We start from the raw sequence: 22,475 nt of genomic DNA, 5'->3' as shown, positions 1-22,475 counted from the left end.
GAGATGGACACGGCTGGCCACCCTCCCCGGGACGAAGAGGGCAGAGAAAGGAAAGGGACCAGGTTCTCCGGGAACTGCCTTGAAACAAAACCTGGCCAATCAATTCCAGAGTAAAAACGTGGAGCGCAAACCCATGGGAGCAGTATTTATGCAGAGCGAATCTGTACCCAACACTATCTCTATATCCCAAGGGGGCACTGACTGTGCATTCACTTCCTTTCCGGAGATGGATCTCGTCAGAACACTAGCAGTTCATACCAAAGTCTCTCCATAGTGCCTCCTATAACCAACCCCCACTCTCCCACAGTGCATGTACGTGCGAGTGCACGCACACATCCTTTCTTTCTCAGTTTCTGTGCCAGGAGCCCTAACGCAGAGTGCATTACTTACCAAGTTTCAATAGCCAGCCTTCCCGGTCTGGGTTGAAGAAAGTGTGAGTGAGGTCATTCCCATCATCTTCTGGGATTTTAAAGGGTTCGTTTTTTATGCTCTCATACAGATTCTGGGATAAAAGATGACACTGCATGTCTCTGGTTCTAGAAATATCTCTTCTCCCTCCCCCTTTCTCTTCATTCATTCAATAAGCATTGGTTATGTGCCATGCATTTGTCAGGCACTGGGAACAGAAGAACATGACCAGTTCTGCCTTCAGGCAGCTCTCAGAGACAAAATAAATAAGGCACCTAATGGATAATTAAGAAAGAAAAGAAAGCAGCCTAACTTGCACTCACGCTTTTAGTTTCAGACTTATAAGCCACTTTCCCCTCCTGATTCCCCCGCTGGGCCTCACTACCAATTTCTTAATGGAAGTCACATAGTTAAATGCGTTTTATGAGCAGACACTCGGTGGAGCATATGTCTCTCTCCTGTCCCGAGTTTACCATCTCCTGGCTTAGAGCGAGCTCACCCGGAGCAGCTCCTCGGGCAGGTCTCCCCCATCGTTGATGCCGCGATTCATGGCGATGAACCTCTCCACAGTGGGCTTATCTTTGACATTGGGGTTGTGCAGGCTGGTGTTCAACATGATGATGGCAAACGAGAGGACGTAACAAGTGTCTAAAGAGAAAAGCAGAGAGAGGATCAGAAACATCCCCCCGGAAGGACCAAGAAACGTCTGATGAAATCAAGACGAAAAGCCATGCTCTCAAAAGAAGGAGACAAATCCACAGGTCTCGATGCCCTCCAAATGAAAGCTATATACTGCAAACTAAAAAGAGCAAGGCACAAAGAAGTGCATCAAGTGTTCGAGACTTAAGGCTGATTATATTTCAGATTGCAAAAGGAGACCACATACACCCACACCTCAATCTGAAAAACAACACAATGTATAAAAAAGAAAATACAAAATACCTATAATCCCACTACCTGGTAACAACTTACTTTGCTTTATTACACAAATGTGCGGCACATCACAAATGTAACTCACAGATGCATATTCTTAACAAAATTGGAATCAAAACAGATACATAGTTTTGAATCCTGCTTTTCTGCTGACCTTATTAGCATTTTTCCCATGTCAATAAAGCCTCTTTTTAAACACATAATTTTTATTTTTTAAATTCTTTCATAAAATTGGAGTATGGCAGACACGCAAGTGTGTGCGCGTGCACGTAGACTCAAGAACATTGTGGGTCACTCCGCACTCCCCACCGTAAATGTGCTCACCACCCGTCACCACGCAGCATGATTACAGTATTACTGACTGCACTTCCTAAGCTGTACTTACCAAATTTCCACTTACAAGATAAGTGAGCCACAGAGACGAAGAACATGACTTTTAATAGGTGCACATTGCCTACGTCTCAGCTACTCCAACTTACATTCCCACCCCCTTATTCCTACTCCCTGGACTTCTGGAACATTCCCAACTTTTTACTATCATAGCTACCATTTAACTCAATGTTCTTGGCATGAACCTAGGCCCTGTTGTTTTGGAAACTACCTAGTGCCCAGAAAGACTCGTGTGAAAGGCCGGCTGTCAGCGGGGCATGCGGCTGCCCTACCTGTGGACTGGAACACCCCAATATTACACTGGCAATAGCGCTGGGCAAACGCCTCCATCATCCGGTCAATCTTCTGGGCCTCCCCCGGCAGCCGGAAGCTCCACAGGAACTGCCTAAGTGGGGAGGACAGGTGTGTCACGGGGCTGGGGCTCAGAGGCACTGCTCACTTCTCCGGGAACGGGTGCTACGCTTCCATGGGTTTTAATACAAAAGGGCAAAAGGGGACCCACTGGCATGGGGCTTCTTCTCCCACAGCTCTGAGAGCAGGTGCAAGCTTACAGTTCTACATCACGGTTCTCTTAGTCAAAGGTAAAGTATTTAAGAAAACGTGAAAAATTAAGATTTTCCTGTGTAAGAGAATGGTTCTCCTCCTCAGATGAATACACAAGACTGAAATAGAAATAGTGCTCAGGTTAATGAGCTCCCATCTCCAGAAAACAAGATCAGGTGGCAGAAAAAGAGAAAATTTTTCTATCAGAATATTCACAATTGATCCCTTTAAGTCAAAGAGAGACCCATGGCCAATAGGTCTCACTGTGCTTTACTTTCACCCACCCAAACAGCAACACAAAAGTTGATGCTGTTGACACCCCTAGCAGCGAGGTCACCGAGGAGCAGTGTCTCAAAAGATTTAGTAAAAATGGGGGCACCCGGCTGGTTCAGTCGGTTGGGCACCTTGGTTTTGGCTCATGGGTCACAAGATGGAGTCCCACCTAGGGCACCATACTCAGTGGAGTCTGCTTGGGATTCTCATTCCCGCTCCCACCGCCCCTCCCCTGCCTTTGCACGTGTGTGTGCATGAGTGTGCACTCTCTCTCTCTCTCAAACAAATAAATCTTAAAAAAAAAAGATTTAGGGGTGCCTGGGTGGCTCAGTCGGTTAAGCGACTGCCTTCGGCTCAGGTCATGATCCTGGAGTCCCTGGATCGAGTCCCGCATCGGGCTCCCTGCTCGGCAGGGAGTCTGCTTCTCCCTCGGACCCTCCCCCCTCTCATGTACTCGCTCTCTCTCATTCTCTCTCTCTCAAATAAATAAATAAAATCTTTAAAAAAAAAAAAAAAGATTTAGTAAAAAAAAGAAAATTTACTCTCCTTCTGAGATGAAGTGAACAGCTACTGACTTCTTATTCTAGGGCAGGGGATTAAAGGGCCTTCTAAACTGAAAATTAGAAAAAATTTCAAAATGTAAACATTCACCAATTTCCCAATGAAATTTCCCAAATGAAATGCATGAAGAAGAGTTTTGCAAAATTTGCCTGCAGGATGCGGTGTCATTCTGTTCTCTTTAACCATCCAACCCTCTCGGTCACAGGCTCTTCAGGATGTCCAGTAGAGCCCCCAAAATATCCTTTCACCAAAACGCCACACAGGACAGACGGAGCCTCAGAGACCGGCCTCTCCCACCTTCCAGGGTGCCCTCCCCAAACGCACTCACCGTAGCGCCTGGACAAGGTTAAGGTCAGTGAACTCATGTAACTCCACAAATGCATGAAGAACCTGGATATTAAACTCGTCTCTAGCAGGAAAAACAAAAGATGGGGGAGGGGAGCGGAAGTCAGACACCGAGCCTGAGAATCCAAGCCGTCCAGCCCCAGCCAGGATCTTTCCCTGCTGAGTCCCGCGGTCCCACCGCCTCCACACCCAGTGAGGAAGAAGCCCACGTCCCTCTGTCCCCATGCCTCCGTAACACCAGCCACTGTTCCCCTGCACTCAGCCGCTTCAGGACAGAGCTCTCTTCGGGGACGGGGAGCATGCTGGCACTCCTGACCAAGCCGCTCTGCCACTGGCGTCCCCCCAGGCCTTACCTCTCCCCCAGGTAGTCACCAATGGCGGTTTTGTTGAGGCCTTCCCCTTTATACAAGAACTGGGCAATGTCCTCACAAGTATTCTTCAGCAGGTCATTCTCTATTAAGAACTGTATCCCCTAGAAGACACAACAAGGATGCCAATGACACTCACCCTGGAAACCTCTAGGAAGGAGGGGAAAGGGCAGAGGAAGGACGGATGTGGGAATCTAGACACACAGGAGTATCTAATAAATACTTGGCAACGGACATGCAGGGTCAGGGGAGTCCCAGCTGGGGAGCCAGGGCTGAGGACGTGACAATGGGACGTGTGCTCTACGGAAGGGCCGGAGCTGTGACGGACAGCACCGGGCTCTAGCTGAGCCCGCAGCCACCCCATCTTCGAGCCGAGGGCTCCGGGAGCACCCTCTTGCTCACCTTTTTAGGGTCCATGTTAAACTTTTTCCTGCCCATGGCTACCTGTTTGTTCCTCTGCATGTTTTTCCTGAAAAGCAACCAACACAGCCATGTCAGTCCTCCAGGCAGTCGGGAGGCTGGGAGAGACGAATGTCATTCCCACCTGCACCCACGGACTTGTAGGGGGTCTCGAAAGCACTATCAGGAGAGCGTGGGAGTACTTGGCCTACGCGTGGAAGGTCAGCTGAAATCCTAACCCCAGCCCCACAACCATTTGTTCCTTCTACCCCAGGGCTTTTCTTTTAACATGACTTTTTAAAAAAACTTTATCCAGGTATCATGTACATATCACACAACAGACCCATTTTAATGGTACATCTGAACGATTTTTGGTAAGCTTACGAAGTTGTGTAGCCATCACCATGGCCGGGTTTAGAACACTTTTACCACCCAGCGAGGGTGTGCTGCGTGAGCGACAGGCTGCCCTCCCTGTGCCCGCCAGCCAGCGTGCCAGTGGCCTGCAGGTGGGGCCACGCAACTCGAGAAGGTCGTAAGCGCTGCCGGCACATGACGAGAAGGACGCCGGCTCACCGACACCACGGACCCCAGGCCCACTCTTAGTTCTGGGCTGTCTTCTTATCACCCAGTTGCATGTGCTCTTCACCTAGATATTCTGGATACCAGCCCTTTTTCAGACACACTACTGCAAATGCTTCTCCTTGTCTGTGGCTCACCTGTTTCTCTTCATAGTATCTTTAAGAGCAGAAGTTTTAAATTCTGATAAACTCCAATGTAACCATTGCTTTAAAGCTACAATTTTTTTAAGTGTAAAGTTAAGAAAGCTATAATCCCAAACTGACAAGAGAAAGCCTGGAAGTGATGAGCTGGCCATTTTCCGTAGACCACGCGGCTTCACTAATCTCTAATGGCACCGCCCACACCCACTTAAAATAACAAACTCAAATGGTCTTAGGAAGCCAGACTGGGGACTTAGGCTTAGAAAAATACAGACATGTAGTGAGCTAGAAACAGCCCAGTTAGTGCATTAAGTACTTAGAAAACGGTCTGGGAACCCCATTCAAAACTAAACTCTGGAGGTCGCTGATGCTTCATGCCGGTACCCTGCGAACAGTCCCCGTCACGTTGCCCTATAATGCCCATGTCCGCGCTCTGCTCCCAAGCGTACGGGAGGCACGAGCGAGCCCCCAGCTGCACCCAGACGCAGCTGGGCGCTCCAGCCTTCAAAACTGGTGCGAGCAGCATTAAGCTTTTCCTTGACACAAAGGAAAAGCACAAACTACAACGCAAACACAGTGGATGGCAGAGGGAAGAAACACCAGTTCGCACAGTCATTTCAGGGCTGTTTCAGGTTTGGGGGGCCTTCGGAGTTCTCTGGTTCAACATCTGCAATAACGTGAGAGGCCCTCACCTGCTGGAGCCCCTGCACTGAAGGGGGGAGGACAGAAAACACGGTGACGTGTGTGCTTGCTAGGGACCGAGGACAGAAAGTGCTCCCTCCGTTCACAGGCCGCAAGCACAGGCCGGTGCTCGGCGAGGTCGCAGCCGCACCACCCAGCAGCCGGCTGCGCGGACTCACCTTTCCTCTGTGGACCCGAGGTTTTCAATTTCATTAGCTACTTCTGCTATCTCATCCTTGAGCCTCTACAAAACAGACAGTCCAGAATTACCAGGAGGGGCCGAAGCAAGGGAGAGGAGCCCCTCTAACAGCTCCCATAACTCCCTCCATCCAAAAACAAGATAAAATAAACCAAAATCAAATAAAATAAGACAAATCAGAAAAAAAAATCTTTAACGTTTGGAAAATTCATTTATTCGACAAATATTTATTGGGCTCCTACCAGATAGTACACATTCCAGGGAATCCACAGGTGAAAAAGAGAGCTCCTGACGTCAAGGAGTTTACTGTCTAGGGAAGCTTATAATCACAGACACTATGTAAAATACGTATTTTCCCACTGAAAGGTGGCTGCCTCGATCGGTCGGTCAGAGCATCTCGGCAGCCTGCGAAGCGAGTGTGCTTGAAGAGTCGGGATGAATGACCCACACACCCAGCCCGCCAGGCCAGAGGCGCTTGGGCTGGGCCAACACTGCCCCCCAGCGGCGGGCATCGGGAACATCCAACCCAAGCTCCTGCCTCCCCCCCACCGCACAGGTGTGGCAGACCCTCCGAATGGACGGTCCCGGTGAAGGGGGTGTGAGTGAAGAACTGCTAAGATTTCCTAGCATTTACCAGTGAAATAGGAATCTAAGAATTAGTGCAAATGATCAAATCATACTGAAGCCAACACTGGAGCAAGTCTTTCCACACTCTGCAGCTTTGGGGTTCCAGGGTATGTCCCCTCCCTCCCCTCCCCACCCCCAAGCTCCCAAATGTTTTACAAAGAATTCTACAAGAATAACATCTGCTGCCCCAAGGGTAAAATAATCCAACCAATGGCGTCTATGACTTATGTCCTACAAGGCTTCGCAGTTCCGCAAAGGATCTTAGAAACACTGATGAAACAGCGCTCGCTGGTGAAGCGTCTCGTAGGAACAGGGCCTCATTTAACCCTGACAGCAACCTATCAACAGGTGCTTTCATTCTTATCTCACAGCTAAAGAAGCTGAAGTTCAAAGAATCCTTTTATCTGAGATCGCTCCTCTGGGAAGAGGCAGAGCCAGGACCGGACGTGGGTCTAGCTTAACCCGAAGTCCGCGTTCCAAGCACCTGAGCCCTCACCCATGCCCCACTCGGCAGTGAGAAGCCCGCTTGGGAGTCAGCGGGCCTAGGGTCACCTCATTCTGACAAGTGACCAGCTGGGTGAGGGCTTCACAAACCAGCTAACCTCAGCTTCCCTCTTCCCACCGGTGAAACCAAGGTGACTGTCAGGAACTACACCCTGCTCAGAGCTGGGCTGGGGTCAACTCAGAAGATGTCACGAGGAGACTCTTTGTAGAACAGGACACCTGTCACACCGCACGCGTCACCGCTGTGACCTCCTACCTGAATGTCGGCCAGTAGCTCCTGCTTTCTCCGCCGGATGTTCTCCAGTTCCTGACGCTCCTCTACAGTCAGGTCACTGGGAACTACAAGAAAGGAGGGAAAAGTTACTAAGAAAGCTTTATCTCACCAAAAATAAACAGACTCCAGAGACCACAAAAGGACAAGGATGCCATGGAAGAAACCAGAAGCCCATTTTGGAAATGGGGACAGCTCTGGCCCCCATTCTCCCTCAGCTTCAGCAAAGGAAGAAAGCATCCTGCTCACAGAGAAAAGCTCGCTGAAGGAGCACTTGCCATGGAAACGCGAGAAAAGGCAGCCTGAGGTCAGATGAGGCTGGCCAGGGATAAGAGGGCACTGTCAGCCGAGCCCCGGCCATCTTCAGCCCTGACAGCGGGGACACTTCAGGCCCCCGGTGAGCCCGAGTCTCGCGGCCTCAGCCCCCTCTCTGGACCCCCGCCCCTGACCGGAACCACTTCCACGACTCCCTGAAGTGGGGAGGGGGTGGTACTTGCAAAACAACGTGAACACTTTTGTGCCATTTCTGGAGGGGGAGGGGACAGACTAGACACGTACAGAGAAAAAAATCTAGAAGGATATACCCCAACTGAGCGCTCGGCTCTAGGGACTGGGTTATGGAGACTCTGCTCTCTGCTTTACACGCTTCTGACTATGTTTTCATGAGCTCTCACCCTGACAACAGAGTCACTGAGCTCCCGGTCACAGTTCTCACCACGAGACACGTCCCCCTCCGAGGCTGCACCTCCTCACCAACAGGAACAGGGGCTTGGGACAACAGCTCCCTCAGAGGACCCTTCTGAACGTGCTGGGCAAGGCCACAAGGTCAGAGGGGAACACAAGCACTCGCGTCCGGAAAGCCCGGGGTTAAATCCTGGCTCCAACCCGCCACACCCCACGTAGGGGTGCCTTACACAGGTCAGCCCGTCCGGGCCCCATGTCATCGGCGGTAAAGCAGGCACACGCCACCGCGGGCTGCCGAACGGTCGGGGTCCACCAGAGAAGGTGCCTCAGAGCCCGCCTGGGGCTTCACGGGAGCTGCAAACTGTTGGCTCCTGTTTCCTTCTGGGCAAAAGCAAAAGCAAAAGGCACCGGTGTGGCCGGACGGAAGGGGCAGCACAAGGATGCTTCTAGACTCGGCAGGGGCCCGCGTGGGTTAGAACCGCACCGCGATACGGTGACCACTAAGCACCTGAAACGTGACTAAGCCAGACTGAGGTGGACTGTATGTATAAAATACACGCCAGACTTTATACGAAAAGGTAGAATATCTCCTTAACAATACTTTATATTGGGGGCGCCTGGGTGGCTCAGATGGTTAAGTGTTTGCCTTCAGCTCAGGTCATGATCCCAGAGTCCTGGGATCGAGTCCCGCATTGGGCTCCCCGCTCCGCAGGAAGCCTGCTTCTCCCTCTCCCACCCCCTCTGCTTGTGTTCCCTCTTTCGCTGTGTCTCTCTCTGTCAAATAAATAAATAAAATCTTTAAGAAAAAAAAATACTTTATATTGATTACACATTGAACTCATTACTTGATAAATAAAATATACTATTTTAATTGATCTCACGTGGGCTACGAGAAAGTAACGCTGCATTTTGTGGCTCAGACTACATTTCTACTGGACAGCATGGACCTGGAACAACAGCTCTGCTTGAAAGCGCAGGACCCACAACTCTCTTTCTGTGACACTGAGACTTTACTGCATTCAGAGGCCAGTTACTTTCCCCAAATATTTCATAAAAATCATGGAAGACAACAACAGGGTAGAAACAACAGACAATGATGTCTACAGCCACAGGTAAATCACCTCCATTAGATAAGCTGGCTTTTTTTTTTTAAGTAGGCTGCACCCCCAGCATGGAGCCCAACGCAGGGCTGGAAGCCACAACCCTGAGATCCAGACCTGAGCCGAGACCAAGAGTTGGACACTCAACCGACTAAGCCACCCAGGTGCCCCTAACTTTTCTTTTTTTTACCCAGCGTTCCCCTGACCCTTCTCTAGAAAACTGCCTTTTAAACTTCCCCAAGATGCACTAAAAAATGCATTTGCTATCACGACCCGATCTTCTCCATATACAACAGTACCAGAAATGTACCTTCTTCATGTGACAGCCCCTGACATTTTCTATCATTTTACCCTTCATTTTCTTCCCAGTGGCTGTGAAATGTCCCAGCCTAACTAAGGCTCTGAGTCCTACAGTAGGAAGCACCATCATCAGAGGCTGGAGGGTTCCGGCGGACGACGGAAAGCCAGCCCAGGTCACCTTCTGAGAGTGACCTCGCTGCATCCCTGGGAACTCCGAGGGAATGCTCACCAGGGCTGCCTGAACCGCTGGGCCAGTGACAAGTCAGCTCCAGTTAGAGCGAACGCCACTCTGAGAAACAACACAGACTCCATTCTTGAGAAAAGCACACACACTTAAAGGAGTTTATTCCAGTTTTTCTGGATTTCACAGAGCAGATTTTCTAGTCCATGAAGACTGGAAGATCCCTGTAAGAAATAATTTCGTCAGGTTCTAGGAGACAAATATTCATTCTAACATAACATGGTCTTGAAAATTTGAGGCAAAAGTTCATTTTTTTTTTTTAAAAGATTTTATTTATTTATTTGACAGAGACACAGCGAGAGAGGGAACACAAGCAGGGGGAGCAGGAGAGGGAGAAGCATGCTCCCTGCTGAGCAGGGAGCCCGATGCGGGGCTCGATCCCAGGACCCTGGGATCACGACCTGAGCCGAAGGCAGACGCCTAACGACTGAGCCACCCAGGCGCCCCAAAAGTTCTTTTTTTTTTTTTTTAAAGATTTTATTCATCTGACAGAGAGACAGTGAGAGAGGGAACACAAGCAGGGGGAGTGGGAGAGGGAGAAGCAGGCTTCCCGCTGAGCAGGGAGCCCGATACGGGGCTCGATCCCATGACCCTGGGATCATGACCTGAGCCGAAGGCAGACGCTTAACGACTGAGCCACCCAGGCGCCCCCAAAAGTTCATTTTTAATAGCTGTTCCAAGGGGGAGAGTAACCAGGCTGTGCTTCTGAAGCTTAACCAGATCAACGCGTCCCTACCCAAGCGGAGGCTAGACTAAGACCCTCGGAATGAGGGTGATGAAAAACAGACCCAGCGTGTAGAAAATTTACATCTCAAGACTTGCTGGGTGCCCCGAGAAACCAATGTTTCTCATTCCAGATTGGGAAATCTCTGTGGTTGCTTTCTTTCGAGAACCTCAGCACCCACCCAGTCCAGGTTAGCATTCACACACGACCATTATTTGAGAAGGTCACAATCTAGTTTCTGTGTTACAAATTCAGAACTGCAGCCGATCCTCTACCTGCCAAGATACTATTCTGGAAACAGTAAAGGAACTTTTTAAAAGCTATAAACCTACAACGTCGAAACGTCCAGGGAGAGGACCCACTGGCAGAAGAGATTTCAACTAACTTCTGGGACAGAGAGAGCGGAGTGCCAACTCCTCCTTCTGGAAGGCAAACTCTGCGGGCGCAGGGCCCTGGGGCGCCCATCACGGCCGTGTCTGCAGAGCCCAGCACAGTGCCTGACACAGCACAGACTGTGAATGTCAGTGCCCTCGGCCTAACAAAACAACTGAGCGGGCAGCCGAGCCGGGAGACCTGGTACTGCCCTTACAGCAAAGTCGGTTCACACCCAGCCAGACGAAAGCAGAGCCTCGCTACACACGAGGCCCGCCCCACACACGGAGCTCCCATTTAACCTACTGTCCACTGCGTCTTTCTTACACCCACAGAGATGGCAGAACCTACAGGCCAAATGAGAACCAGCAAGGCAGGGAACAGAAAACCCACCCTGGAGCAGAACAAAAGAAAACTTCGGAAGAACAGAACACTCTGGAAAAGGGACAGTTAAACAATACACTCCTGGAAATTAAGCCTATTTTTGTCCCTCAGCCTCCCCCTATCAAAAAGGGGTTAAAAGATAAAGGTGAGGCACCTGCAGAATAAAGAGCAAAAAAGACCTGAAGACAGAAGCAGAAATGGACTCACTCAGGAAAACAGCCATTGTAAAAACTCAGAAGTTGGAGGATTCAAGATGATCCTAAAGCCTCCATGAGCAGGAAGAGAAAGGAGGCGGCGGTGTAACAGTGGACTGGGAGACAGAGGAGGGGCTTTCGAGGGTCTAAATAAAAATGACTTTGGCCCTAGAATTAATTCGCAGTCACTGTGGAGGACAAAACAGAATCATTGCAGGCACAGGAGGACTCAAAGTTTAGCTCGTTCAGGAGGAGGAAGATGCGCACACAAGGACGGGGAAGGAGCAGCCTCGGGAGCCGGAGGAGAACACACACGCTCCTGCGCGTGGACAGGAAGCCGCCCGGCCACCCGCAAGCAGCTCATCCCAGAGAAGGAATGGGAAGACAACGGAGAAGTATTTATAATATGCGGAGGCACCCCGGGGCCTTCTCTCAACAGAATAAAGAGGATCACTGGAAACAGAGCAACAACTGAAGGGCATCATGAGCCAGCCACAGCCGGCAGCGTTCGGGGGAGGCGAGACAGCAGAGTGCACTGGTCAGTGCTGGGAACGGCTCCCGAGAGAGCTCCAGGCTGAGCAGCAAGTGCATCCTGTGGGTGCTGCGCATGCTTGTCAACTTCTAGAGTCAACCTGCAGACGCAGCATGAAGGCTACTCTCAATCATGCCTTACCGATGGTGAAGGCCAGAACCAGGGAACAAACAGAAAGGCGGGGGGTGGGGGGTGTCCCCACGGCACCTGCTTACAAAAGCAGGGACAGAGGTAAAAGATCAACGAACAGGAAAACGAAGTTGTAAATATGTGTATGGAAGTTCCGAAAGTGAAAACAAAGGAACCAAAAACTGATAACCACCATCAAAAATCGACAGCGAGACTGTGAAGAGGAGAATGATGTGACGTGGAAGAGGTCAAGAGACCATCTCCGACTTGATAAAATCATCAGTGGGATGAGAATATTAATATGCACTTGGCAGCACCTACCAGAAGATAAAAGCCAGAAAAAGTTAATTACCAGCGGCTGCTTCTGGGGAATGGGTCTGGGAATAGAGAGATGGGTCCTTTGAATACTTGCTTTAAAAAAATACACGAAGGTACTACTGCAATTTTTAAAAAAGATTTTATTTATTTATCTGAAAGACAGAGAGTGTGCACAAGAGAGCCTGAGGTGGGGCCGGGCAGAGGGAGAGGGAGAAGCAGGGAGCCCAGGACGCCAGGATCAGGACCTGAGCCATCCAGGTGCCATTACTGCACTTCTAAAATGAAAAATAAAAATGTTCATCTATGGTTCCTAGAAAAGACAGGCCTTCTACGTCCTGGTCGTCAGGAGGAGGCAGCGGCTGGCTAATTTGCAGTGAGAATAAACAAGACGTGTATTCACAAAGGCTTCGACGACGCGGCCTCCTGACATTAACCACAGCATCTCTAAACCCCCGCTGCATTCCACCCTTAGCCACCTTAAATCACGGCGCTGCTTGCCTTAGGGTTCAGCAAACCGTCTGAGAACTTCTTTTAAAGAAGGGCAGGTTTCCCTCTCATCTTTCTAGAGTTCTTCCCTGAGACCAGGAAAAATCCAGCACCCTAACACACATACCTCCCGCGCTTAAACTCATGGAGGTAAGGTCACCTCATCACTTCAAGCCCTCACTTGCACTGCCCAGGAGGAAAGTAAATGCCATGGAGAAAATGCTTCACTTCACCTAACAGCAGAAAGAATCAAAACCGTGGCTGGAGAGGGAGAGGGGTGAGCTACCCCCAGGATCCCAGGATCGGGCAGGCCGCGGCCGGGGCAGGAAGGGAAGGCACAGCTGCGCGCACCCCCCACTCCCCACGTGCCTGGAAAGCAGCCTGGGCCCCAGGAAGGGCACGTACCAGTGCCGTGGCTTTCGCTCGAAGCCATGAGGGCTAAACTGGAGAAGCTCGGCTGATGGGCCAGATGGCAGAGAAACAAACAACTCCCCCCTCCCCCGGCTGCCACGCGCTGCAGCCACGCTTCTGTGCCAGGAAGCCGCCTAGGCCCCCTTCTCCCGAAAAGAATGGCAACCAGGGAGGCAGCAGCCCAAGCACAAAAGATGGGGAGCAGAGCGCCTGGGGGTCTAGAGGCCTCGGGAATTCTCTCCTGCAAAGGTTAATTTACAAGGTGTCCCCCTTCCAGCAAGGGGGCCAGTCCAGTCCCTCCCCAGTCCCTTGCAGGGGTTCCAGTTCAAGGGAGGGGATTAGAGTGAGGACAAGGGACCATTGTGCTCAGCTGTGAATAGAAAAGCCACACAAGGGAAGCTTCCATTTATTTCTTTCTTTAAATGTTGCTCTGCAGATTTTACCAGTCGGCAGAAGCCCAGAGCTGAAATGTGCTCCATCCAGCACATACAAAGGAGGACTGTCTTAAAGGGACAGCTCCCATAAACAAGCACATGGCGGCAATCGCGCTCCGCTCAGCTGCTCCCCCTTCGGCCGCTCCCCCCCCACTCAGCAGCCAGGAGCAGGTGCCCAGCGAACGGCCATGAAGTTCAATCGAAAAAGCAGTTCTTCTGAGAGCAGTTTCTGCTCAGCAGGAACACAGGCAGCCGCCTGCCAAAATGGACCACTCAGTCCTACATCCCCGGGAGTGTTAAAGATGTGCTTTACGACCGAGACACCACTCTCAGAGGTCATCCAGCAATACCAGGTCCCTCTGCCTAGCTCTAAAACACACCACTTGCCTTGTTTTTCCAACCATAATCATCAACCGTCGCCCTTCTTATATATAGCCCCTGCCTTTGAGTGGATAAGAGGGGTCCAAATTTAAACCAGCACAGCAGGGAAATGTTTTAAGAAGTGAGGCCAAGAATCTAGAAAGGTCCTTCCTTTCCCCCACACCTGGAGAAGGTAAACAGGAGAGAACACCCTAGTCCAAGTTCCCACCCGGGCCAGGGAGGGCATCAGTGTCCAGACACTCTCCCAGCTCTCCGGAGCACGGGTACAAGAGGTACCCCCTTGAATAAGCAAGTCCAAACCCTTTACAGACGTGTATGTTTTATGAAACTGAAAACACACAGCCTCAGACACCGAACTGTAAGCCCCAGCTAAAACAGGAGCAGCAGTGGCAAAGTAAAGTACCATGCTTTCTTATACCCTCTCTAGAAACTGCTACCAGCTCTAGAGAGAACACAGCTATTTACAAACAGCTTTAGGGCTCAAGAGTGCAAATCTGGGAAACTGTTCATGGGGGTGAAGTCCAGAGACTTAAAGGTCAAAGGGCCTGCATTTACCAACCTCGTACTTGGGCAGATCCTACCAGTTAGATGCCTCATGCTGCCCCACCCTATGGGGGTGAGTCATCTGGTCTCCCAGGAAATCCCAGTGACTTACAATGTGAAAGATTCAAGAGACTAGAAAGAACTCAGGTGTTGGAGACCAACATTTAGCAAACTTCCACAAAACTCTCCATTCCAAGCTGACATTGGTATACCTGGGGGATAAGAACGCAACCAACATCCACAGCATCTCTCAGGTAAGGGGCAACAATGGGATATGGAAAACAAACAGCTGTAATGACTAAGGAATTGCAATGAAAGCCTCAAATTCAGAGACAGGCCTCAGCACAGCCAGCATGACCAGAGGTCAAGGGAGGGAAACCAAGAGCACACAGATAGGACCAAAGCCCGAAACTTGGTGGCGCCCATGAACCAACAGTGCCTGTGATCACGTCAGACCTTTACAGAAAGTCTGCCAACTTTAGAAAACCAACGACTTTTCCTTCCTCCTAAAGTCAAGACCATGGCAATCCTTTCTAAAACTGAATACGGTATTATTCCATCTCGAGAAGGAAAGAAAGCCTGACTCCTGCTGCAACACGGATGAAACTTGAGGACAGCATGCTCAGTGAAATCAGCCAGTCATAAAAGGCCACATGCTGTAGGATTCCACTTCTGTGAGGTCCCCAGAGCAGCCAAATCCAGAGACACAGAGTAGGATGGAGGCTGCCAGGGGCTGGGGGCAGGGAGCTGGGGAGGTGGTGCTGACTGGGGACGGAGTTTCCGTTTTACAAGATGGAAACTTCTGAAGACTGGTTGCACAACACTGAATATCTACAACGCTACTGAACCGTATGCTTAAAATGATAAATTTTATTTTGTGTGTACTTTACCGTAACTAAAAATAAACTAAATCTACAAAAAGTTAATAGCAGTATCTTGACTTCCTGATTTCTGCTTACTGTACTCGTCTCCCCTGACACTTATAAAGTATCTCACCACCAATTTATGGCCTAGGAGATTTTATTTTTTAAAAGATTTATTTATTTATTAATTTATTTTTCAGAGAGAGGTGGGGAGAGAGTGGAAGGAGCAGCAGAGGGAGGGACAGTCTCAACCAGACTCTGAGCTGAGTGCAGGGCTCGATCTCATGACCCTGAGATCACGACCTGAGCCGAAACCAAGAGTCAGACGCTCAACCGACTGAGCCACCCAGGCGGCCCCGCCTAGATTTTAAAGGAATTTGCGTACAAACCGTGGACTAGAAAGAGTGAAATGCTAGTGAAATTAGCATGTGGCTCCCATAACTGATATTCAACACAGAGAGGCCAGAGGCTCCTTCTAGCAAACTGCCAATGCGAAAATTTACTCTTCCAGTTTAAATTCTTTCCACACAAAAGCCACCCAGTCTCCTACTTAGGAGGAAGGACAGGTACATTAATGATTTTATTACCATTTTCGGCATCTTTAAGAAAAACTCTGTTCTCACCTCAGTCTTGGAGCCGGCTCATCTAACCACTGCCTGAATGACTCAAGCCTCCTTAGTCCAGAGGAGAAGCTACCTGGGGTTGGGGGCGGGAGGGGGGGACACCTGCTGGGGGCTTTCCTCGCCTAGGTAGTTCTGGGGTCTCGGGCCAACTACCACCTCACCCTGCCCCAAATGGAATGGGCCTGTCAACATCACGGCCCTTCTCAAATGAGAGAACACCTATGAAACAGCCCCACAGATGCCCAGCCGGCTCAGTCGGTGGGGCCACGCGATTCGTGATCTCAGGATTGTGAGTTTGAGCCCTACGCTGGGTATAGAGATTACTTAAAAATAAAAGCTTTATTAAAAAAAAAAACCCCATGGGGCGCCCGGGGGGCTCAGTCGTTAAGCGCCTGCCTTCAGCTCCGGTCATGATCCCGGGGTCCTGGGATCGAGCCCCGCATCGGGCTCCCTGCTCGGCAGGAAGCCTGCTTCTCCCTCTCCCACTCCCCCTGCTTGTGTTCCCTCTCTCGCTGTGTCTCTCTCTGTCAAATAAATAAATAAAATCTTAAAAAAAAAAAAAAACAACACCCAAACAGCCCCATAAACTGTTTTAGAAAAAACAAGGTATTCTATCATCTTACCTTACACACAGAAGGGAAATGACACATTTTAGCTAATAAATCCTAAAACTCCAGCAGTAACCAGCCAACCAAAGGGAAATGAGGTCATATTTAAAGGTAGTAAAAGGAACGAAGTCATAATACTCTATCCTAAAAGTTTGGTTTAGAAAAACAAAATTAACATCTGCTTTCAATTAAAGGTAAAAACTAGAAAACAATCGTTTAAAAACCCTCTCCACCTTTTCTAAAGCCTGGCAGTGGTAAGATCTGATCCAGCTGGAGTTTTGCAGCAGGATTCTTCCTGGCATTCAGACTTCCAATCTCTGTCTGCAGGCTGTTTTTGAAAGGATCACAGGAACGGAAAGCAGAGCTGGAAGCAGCTCCACAGGGGAGAACCATTTTCTCGCCTGGCCTCCTTGAGACGGAGGCAGAGTGCTCAGCTCTCGGGGAAAGCCTGGGAATTCCCTACCCCACCAGACAGACCAAGTCATCTGTGCTTGCCCCCCTTTCTCCTGAGGGAAGGGACTCCAGGTCCCCCAGCCCCGCCCCAGCTGCAGTCACCCTCCCGCTGCCCAGCTGTGCGGCCACGCCCCTTTCAGTCCAGGACAGGGGCTCGGTGGGGACATAAGTCAGTTCTCTCTCACTTCACCTGTTCCTAAAACCTATTTGTTTGCCAGCTCTTCGTAAAACCCTTCATTTTTTGGCACACTAAACCATTCTCGGTCCGTCTAATCACGGGAATGGGCCCCTACGATCAAATGAAATGTGCAATTCCAACTCCTTTTCTGGGTGTATTGCTGGAAGGAGGGCTACCCAAACCCAGGGATGGTTCCAAAGTACTCAGAGTCAAGCAGAAACTCACGGGGTGGATCCAGAGGGGAGAGGATCGCCCTGAGTCTGTCTCTCTGCTTCCTGCTGTCCTATTTCTCACCTCACTGAAGCAGGGCCACCAAAATTGGTGATCGGCTTGTTCCTCAACCTCAGGCCTAGAAGAAACCACACTGCATATCTGAACATCCACCTCCAAGGAGCCAGTGGAAAAGCCCTAGGAGGAGAGAGCAGAACGCAAAACCACAAGGCAGTCATGCAGGCAGCCAGCGGCTGCGTGCACCCGCTCGGCAGCGCGCACGGCGGGACAGGCTGGCAGCAAAGCATAATAGAGCGGGGTCCGCGTACTCTGCAGGATGCTCTCCATGCGCCATCCACCCGGCCTCTTACCCAAGGCGAGTCCCCTCTCCTGCAGCCCCAGCGTCCCGGCAGCCCCCGTCAAAGCCTGGGAAGCTGGCAGCTCTCCGCTTCAGAGGCCATGGTGGGCTGGCACTGCGACCACACCGTCCCAGGCTCCCGGGTGCCCCCACTGCCCCAGGTGGACGGAGGGACGGAGCAAGCACAGCATGTGTGCCCGCACAGCCAGGGCAGAGGAGGCAGCGAGGAAACGAAAGCCAAGTGGAAACCGAGGGCGGAGAGGGCGCCGAGGCTGGCGGGGACAGAGATGGCCGCGGAGCTGCCGCCCGGCTGACACTTGGCTGTGCCGCTCAGCTCAGCTCCTCGCAGGCGTATTTCCATGAATGCAATCACAGCCGGCCCCTCCTACTACCCCCCACGCGGCCTCCCGGGGGAGGGGTGCACCGGCGCTCGCAGACTGCACTTGCTTTTTTCCACCCCGGGAAGCAGACGGCGGATGGCGGCTGTACGGGGAGGGTGGTAACCCTTCCTTTAGGTGCCCTCTCAGTACTGAGTGGATAAGCCCCGGGGCCAGCCCACGGGGGGAGGCTGTTCCACCACGCTGGGCACTTGGCCACCCCCTCCTCTTGCTCTGCACCCCAGGAGCAGGCGGTGACGCTGACCAGGCTGCCCCCCCCCCCCCCCCGTGCTCTGGGGCCCCGCGTCTCCACACAGGTGTGCTCCGGCCTTTCTAGCAGAGGGCTGGCCTCCCACTCAGTCACCGGAGGCGGCAACATCACATTCCAGTACGTTCTGGTTAGGGAGGAGCTCGGCGGGCTGATCTCGGGAAATACCATAAGGTGGCCGGTGACAAGAAACCTCACTGCAGCCCCAGAGCAGCGACTCCCAGCTCAGAGGGCCGGGGGACAAGTCAAGCGCACCGTTAGACACACGGATTTGGCCCCCCAGACCCCAGGACGTGGGTTCCATGTTAGATCGGAACATGCGGCTGCCTCTGACGAGTAAGGGAGGAGACATAAGGTTCTAAAAGCAAGTGCCGAACAGGCACGGAGGAAAAAGAAGAGAAACCATGACACCAGATCAGGGCTCTCAGACCCCAGCACGGCTGACCTTCTGGTGGGTCACTCTCTGTCACAGGGGCGTCCTGGGCAAAGCAGGATGTTGAGCTGAGCGCCCCCACCACCTCACCTCCAGATGTGACAACCAAAAGTGTCTCCAGACACTGCCAAATGTCCCCTGGAAGGCAAAACTGCCTTGCTTAAAAACCACTGCTCCAGATAAACAACAAAGGAGAAAACAAACATCCCCACACCCTCCCCTGACTTCCAGTCTTCAGTCCCGAGGAAGCTGCTGAGAGGTGGCACCCCTGCAAGGCCTGGCCCCAGCCCACCCCTCGCTACACTAACGTGGGCTCCATGCCCTGGGGATTCCTCGTCACAGGACGGGGTCACCAGACCTGACCCAAATATCCCAACCCTGTGGCCCCAGCCAACGTCTTTGAAGAAACAGCCCTAATGTGAACAATTTTATTTTTGTGTCAAAGGGGCAGTTCTCATCTGTGAGAATCATACCAAGTCTATGAGAAAGTAAACCTTAAAATTATTTATGAACTTTTTGTTTTAGGCTGCAAAAGGAAACCAGCTTTCAACAGAGGTGTAGACTGCGAGTCCCCACCTGACACACTCCCGCCATCTGGTAAGCCACCCCACTCCCGCCCGCCCGCCGGGGGAGGGTCCCCCTGGCGCCACCAGAGTTCTCACTCCCAGCCTCTCTTCACTTCCTTCTTGTGTTTAGGGGCTCATCCTCACCATCCCTCAAGAGCCACCGCTCACAGGAAGACTCCGGGGCCACGGGGGCCAGGCTCCCCTCCCAGCTTACAGGAGCTGACCATCACCTAAACACCTCAATCCGCGCTGCCTCTCTGTGTCTGCTCGTGCGGTTTACCATCTGGCGATGCACTGTCCTACCAGCGGTCTCATCTGTCCCGCAACATCTCCTACTCTAAGTGTATAACCAGGGCTGTTCTGAGGCAACATTACCGGGTTTTACACAAATACACAGCAGGGCTGTACAGATCCCAGCAGGTGACTGCAGACCTCTCACCTCCTGCGCCGGACTCGGTCAGAATGCACCAGGCTCACTGAGCCTCATGTGACCATACCCGCACCTACTGAGCGATCAGAGGATCTACAGCTGGGCTTTACCTCAGTGTGGGAACCGGGGCAAAGGTTCAGCTTGAATCCGGGCCGCAGGCGGCTGGGAGCAAAGCCCACAAGAGTCAATTCTCAGCACAGACAATACGACCCAAGACGTGAGCAGACAAGAAGTGAGAGGAAAAAGCTACCAGCAAGAAGTCTGCACTGTGGCCCTCCTCGTGTATAAAGAAGACAGATGCGGGGCACCTGGGTGGCTAGACGTTAAGCGTCTGCCTTCGGCTCAGGTCATGATCCCAGGGTCCTGAGATCGAGCCCCACATCGGGCTCCCTGCTCGGTGGGAAGCCTGCTTCTCCCTCTCCCACTCTCCCTGCTTGTGTTCCCTCTCTCGCTGTGTCTCTCTCTGTCAAATAAATAAATAAAATCTTAAAAAAAAAAAAAAAGAAGACAGATGCTAAAATAAATAGCCCCATAATCAAGCTCATGAAATCACGGTGATCAAACACAAAGACCGTTCGCAGGCTAGCAGTCATGTCAGGAAATCCACCGAGAGAGAATAAAAGTTTTTAAAAATGGTTTTCTCAGACTGTTGTAAATTCAACAATCTTAAAAAAAAAAAAAAAAGGTGTACCACCCATACACGAGGCACCCTATTAGTTACTGTAGAAGATACAGAGATGGTAAGACAGTTTCAGCCCCCAGAGAGCTTACATGCTACTATTCCCTTCGAAGGAAAAAGCACCAGGCAGGTCCATGAGAGGACACTGGCATCAGGCGCTGGCCACGTACCAGAGGGCTCCACACAGGAGCTGAGGCTGGAGCCTGCTCTGAAGGTTGGAGCCAGCAAGGAGAGGGCACTCCAGGCTGGGGAGAGTGAGAGTCACACGGCGGAAGGGGGAGAACACTCTGGAAAGGTGGGGAGAAGCTGGAGCCACACTGTGTCCTCTGACTCTGACACGAAGACCTCTGGATTCTGCCGCTCCCAGTGGCTCCCAGCTCCAACCAGCATGCTGGCCTGACAGCGCCCCTGCACAGAGCTCATGTCCTGCCCTGCTCCCTCCCGTGAGGCCTCGGGCACACGGAGCCAGCCCCGGGGACCCTCCGCCAAGCGTGCAGGGGGAGTCTGCAGCACTTCCTCTATTTGATCCATAACTTCTGAGGTGGAGATAAATTCAGATCTTTGAATTCATCAAGGGCGCAAGGGTGCTAATCCTCGGCATGAGGCACGGCCAGCCCCAGCGGACCTGGGCAAAGGCCCCACGCACCAGCACCCACAACGGGCAGAGAGCCTGGTTCTCAATCTCCCCTTCTTGTCACACTGGCAACTGAGGCACAGACCTCTAACAGTTGTACTCTATTCCTGACACTTAAACGTGCTTAATTTTTCTTTAGTAAAAGCTAGAAGCATAAATACTTCTTGCAAGAGGCAAAGACTGACATCTGTTCCCATGGAGAAGGGCCTGGAGATCTCTTGAGAGAGCAGTAGTTTCGCCTCTAACCCCAAAGTAGAAAAACCTGGCTCCCAGAACCAGACACTGACCCTTACCGGAGCTGCCCAGGGTCCAGAGAAGGTTTTCTGCAGTCTGAGAGAAGCTGAGGAGGGCCTGGAGGCACCGGCCTGGGCGCCCACCTTCTACATCCCGTCCGGTCGTGGCGGCCGCTCACGGGCAGGGCGAAGCTGGGGCAGGCACAGAGGGCCCAGCCGCGGGGACGGGGGCACCCTCCCAGTGCCAGCGCAGGCCCAGGGCTGTACGCATTCTGTTCAGAGAGGCTGCTCTCGGGGTCCTCCACCTCCTGCCCTTGCAGAGGGCACGGCCGAGCGGGGAGCAGGGCTGCAGGGAGGACAGCAATGAGGCGGCAGCAGGGGGTGGACAAAGCTCAGTGCCACGTTCTCTGCCTTTCAAGACTCCGGGTGGCACTTCTCCCTCTCCAAAATGAGCTCGGGAGGCAATGTGATCCATAAGGGAGTGGTGGGTTTGGCTGTGAATTCCTGACACCAGGAAGGTCTCTGGTGGCCTTCCTCCAATACAAACAGATCCTCACCTCTTGGCTGTCATCCTGGAGGGTATGTTGTGATTGGTTTCTCTGGACAAAGTCCCTTCTACCCCCAAACCCCCAGAGCCAGCATGAGCCCTGCCAGCCTCTCACACGGGCAGGACAGAGTCACCAGGAAAACAAAGGGAGACCTAAGCAGAGGGGGGAAGACCCCAGCAGGAGAGGTCTCCCCTCGGTGTGTACGTCACAGGTCCTAAAAATAATACTTACATCACCAACAAGATTTTTACAGAAATGACACAAATGAAGTAATAATAAAGTTCTTATGAAAAAGTTTAGGGGCGCCTGGGTGGCTCAGTCGTTAAGCGTCTGCCTTCAGCTCAGGTCATGATCTCAGGGTCCTGGGATCGAGCCCCGCATCGGGCTCCCCGCTCCGCGGGAAGCCTGCTTCTCCTTCTCCCCCTCCCCCTGCTTGTGTTCCCTCTCTCGCTGTGTCTCTCTCTGTCAAATAAATAAATAAAATCTTTAAAAAAAAAAAAGTTTATATATGGATAGTACAGAAAAGTATGAAGGAGAAAAAAGCTGATGTGAGGGAGTCA

The 22,475-nt window shown here is 51.7% G+C and overlaps 1 protein-coding gene across 2 annotated transcripts in view; it reads right to left on the bottom strand.

The window, feature by feature from the left end:
* CYTH1 (cytohesin 1) overlaps nucleotides 1–22,475 on the bottom strand; it is a 42,118-nt gene that overhangs the window by 13,137 nt on the left and 6,506 nt on the right. The window contains exons 2-9 of one of the 2 annotated variants that reach the window (XM_081804363.1): nucleotides 7,207–7,289; nucleotides 5,800–5,864; nucleotides 4,224–4,290; nucleotides 3,807–3,925; nucleotides 3,437–3,517; nucleotides 2,004–2,116; nucleotides 908–1,056; nucleotides 390–502 (exon numbers count right to left, since the gene is read on the bottom strand). In XM_081804363.1, coding sequence (XP_081660489.1) covers nucleotides 390–502; nucleotides 908–1,056; nucleotides 2,004–2,116; nucleotides 3,437–3,517; nucleotides 3,807–3,925; nucleotides 4,224–4,290; nucleotides 5,800–5,864; nucleotides 7,207–7,289 — 790 coding nt within the window. Of the gene's footprint in view, nucleotides 1–389; nucleotides 503–907; nucleotides 1,057–2,003; nucleotides 2,117–3,436; nucleotides 3,518–3,806; nucleotides 3,926–4,223; nucleotides 4,291–5,799; nucleotides 5,865–7,206; nucleotides 7,290–22,475 lie in introns of those variants that run through there. The other variant, XM_081804362.1, reaches the window with a different exon arrangement.

The sequence above is a fragment of the Leptonychotes weddellii genome, chromosome 15, assembly GCF_054177405.1.
Source record: "Leptonychotes weddellii isolate Sample4059 chromosome 15, ASM5417740v2, whole genome shotgun sequence".
Taxonomy (NCBI): Eukaryota; Metazoa; Chordata; class Mammalia; order Carnivora; family Phocidae; genus Leptonychotes; species Leptonychotes weddellii.
This window is presented reverse-complemented; position numbering and strand designations above follow the sequence as displayed.